At 47.4% G+C, this 2493-nt stretch overlaps 1 protein-coding gene across 3 annotated transcripts in view; it reads right to left on the reverse strand.

The window, feature by feature from the left end:
* SLC25A42 (solute carrier family 25 member 42) overlaps positions 1 to 2493 on the reverse strand; it is a 34704-nt gene that overhangs the window by 1647 nt on the left and 30564 nt on the right. For 2 of the 3 annotated variants that reach the window (XR_006100882.1, XR_006100883.1), the window contains exon 8: positions 219 to 2228. Coding sequence is in view for 1 of the 3 variants with exons in the window: in XM_042441677.1 (XP_042297611.1) it covers positions 1903 to 2228 (326 nt within the window). In the remaining 2 variants the exon portion in view is untranslated. Of the gene's footprint in view, positions 1 to 25; positions 2229 to 2493 lie in introns of those variants that run through there. The other variant, XM_042441677.1, reaches the window with a different exon arrangement.

Genomic DNA, 2493 nt, shown 5'->3' on the forward strand with positions numbered 1-2493 from the left:
GCTCAGGTCTTGCAAACTCAGGGCTTTCCTTGATGGAGTCTGTCCACCTGTAATATGCTTATCCTTTCTTCCTGATGCCTTCTACCTTACCAAGCATCATTTAGCACCTTTTCTAAGGAGATCAACTAGTAGATTTAAATTGCAAGGGGGAAAAAAGATGCTTTCTAAGTATTAGAAAAAGCATCCTGACAGTTCATTGCTGTTTGACAAAGAACCACCTTGGAGAGTGGCAGATTTTCCTCCTTTGGAGAGCTTTGAACAGGGTGATCTCTCCGGAGTGTTAAAGTCGTGGGTTCCTGCACATCAGGAGGGCCCTTGAGTTCCCTTCCAACTAGAGGATTCTGTAACACTGCACTATATGTTGCCTGCTGTGGCAGCTAAGGAAAGGAGGCAGGGAAGTTTGCAATAAAATGCCCCGACCCTGATAAAAGAGGGAGGAAGAGGAAGACATCGACCATATCAGGGGGCCAGTTTTCTGGACCAGGCCTGTGCCTCTTGCAAAGCTTAGCTGCGGTCCAGCAATCCACTGTGACATGAATCTGTCTAGCCAAATGGGACACTATTGACCTACTGTATCAGAGAGCCTAGAAGTCTTGCATTGAATGAACTTGGGGGGGGGGGGTCTTGTAAGCCCCTTTCATTCCCCAGAAGAAGAATGTAAACCCATTCATGCAAAGACAGAAGGGATCCAGTCAACCTCTGTGGTGCCTCTATGAGAACAATTTTTAAAGGTTTAGAATAACTTGTAATACTGAAGAAAAAGAAATTGGTTAGTACTGTATTTCCAAACTGGACTAGACTTCCCATCACGCCTTACAACTGGCAACACTGAAACTGAAGTCCCAAACATCTAGAGGTACCAAAAGCTCTATTATAGTTTGGGCTACTTGTGGCCCACCAGACATCAGCCCTAGACAACAGAGGCAGTGGAGAGGGATGCTAGGAGGTGCAGTCCAACATCATTAGCTTTACTCCCCCATCTCAACCTAGAGCGCAAATGTTGTAGCTTTTAAAAAAAAGTTTATTGAAAAGTTGATCTCTTTAATATATATATATATATATGTGTGTGTGTGTGTGTGTGTATATATATATATATATATGTTAACACTGTTGATTCAGAACCAGTTTCATAGCCAGGTGCATCATCTGAAACTGTGGCAACAGAAATTCATGATTCAGTGCTCACCTTGTTCTTCTCTAAGCAACCCTATGGAAAGGAAGGATTCAGTCTTTGGTTTTCCTCCTGGAGATGGCATACTCTTCCAGATGTTTGTTCTGTGCCATGAATGCCAATGGGGAACATTTTAAAGGGGGGGGGGGGGTTGAGAAAAAGAAGGAGAGACTAAAAGAGGGAAAACTTCCACAGAGGAAGCAAAACTAAAAATAAAACATAGATAGGAGGAAAGCACACAACAGACACCCCCCACCTCTTAAGCTCTTGGTTAAGCCCAGTTTAAAGCACAAAAGAGAAGAGGGACACTGGATGAAGCTGAAGTACAGGCAAGTTAATGCATTTGGCAAGGCTCTGCTGCAAAAGATACGGCGTTACCGAGAATCAGGTACAGATACAACCTTCCCATTTTTGAGACCAATGGGATTTTGGGGTGCAAAGGCACCCCTTTTTCCTTGGCTCAAGGGGTTTGGCAATTTCTAGACCATCCCAGGAGCATCTTTTAGCAAATCCACTCTCAGGGAAACAAAGCAGACCGCCACAGTTTTAAGGGACCCTGTGTTCACCAACAGCCCCCGTTCTCCTATGTCACTCGGACCGACCATGAGAACCATATCTGCGTTTGAGAAGGGGTTATCAAGGGGGATGCCTGTCCGCACCAGCCTGCGCCAAAACCCACCTCCATCCTTCTCCCATCCGCAAGGGACCCAAGACAGAGGCAAGGTCAGCCACTACCTTTCCACGTGGACACCACGCTCCCATTTCCGGAGCAGGATCTGTGTGAGATCGAAGGTCATGAAGCTGATCCCCACAGCAATGGGGCCCTTGACCCAGTTCATGCTGAGCCCCTTGTACAGGCCCCTGACAAGTCCCTCTTCTCGGATAATATCCGCCATGGTGCCCAGGATGGACCCGTACGAAAAGCCCATCACGCCGGCTGTCTGCATCCGCCGGCGGACCACATCCAGAGGGTAGGAGGCCGACTGTCCGATCAGGCCTGCGCAGGCCCCGAAAACAAGACGCTCCAACGGGTAGGGCTGCGACCGGCCACTGTGATCTGGAGAGGAGAGAAGGACACACCACACGAACATCAGACTCTGTCCCCCAGAGCATGGAAATCCCAAAAATCCCACTGTGAGACTGGCCTTTTCGGTGGCTGCCCCCAAGCCCTGGAATGTCCTTCCTAGGAAAACTAGAATGGCTCTTTCCTTGCAGTCCTTCCATCACCAGGCAAAGAATTTTCCATTCCCATACGCTTTTGAGAACTGATTTTAATAAGGTGCCATCCTCTTTTCAGCTGTATTTTTTTAAAAAACTCTTTT

Source organism: Sceloporus undulatus, chromosome 10, assembly GCF_019175285.1.
Source record: "Sceloporus undulatus isolate JIND9_A2432 ecotype Alabama chromosome 10, SceUnd_v1.1, whole genome shotgun sequence".
NCBI classification, from domain to species: Eukaryota; Metazoa; Chordata; class Lepidosauria; order Squamata; family Phrynosomatidae; genus Sceloporus; species Sceloporus undulatus.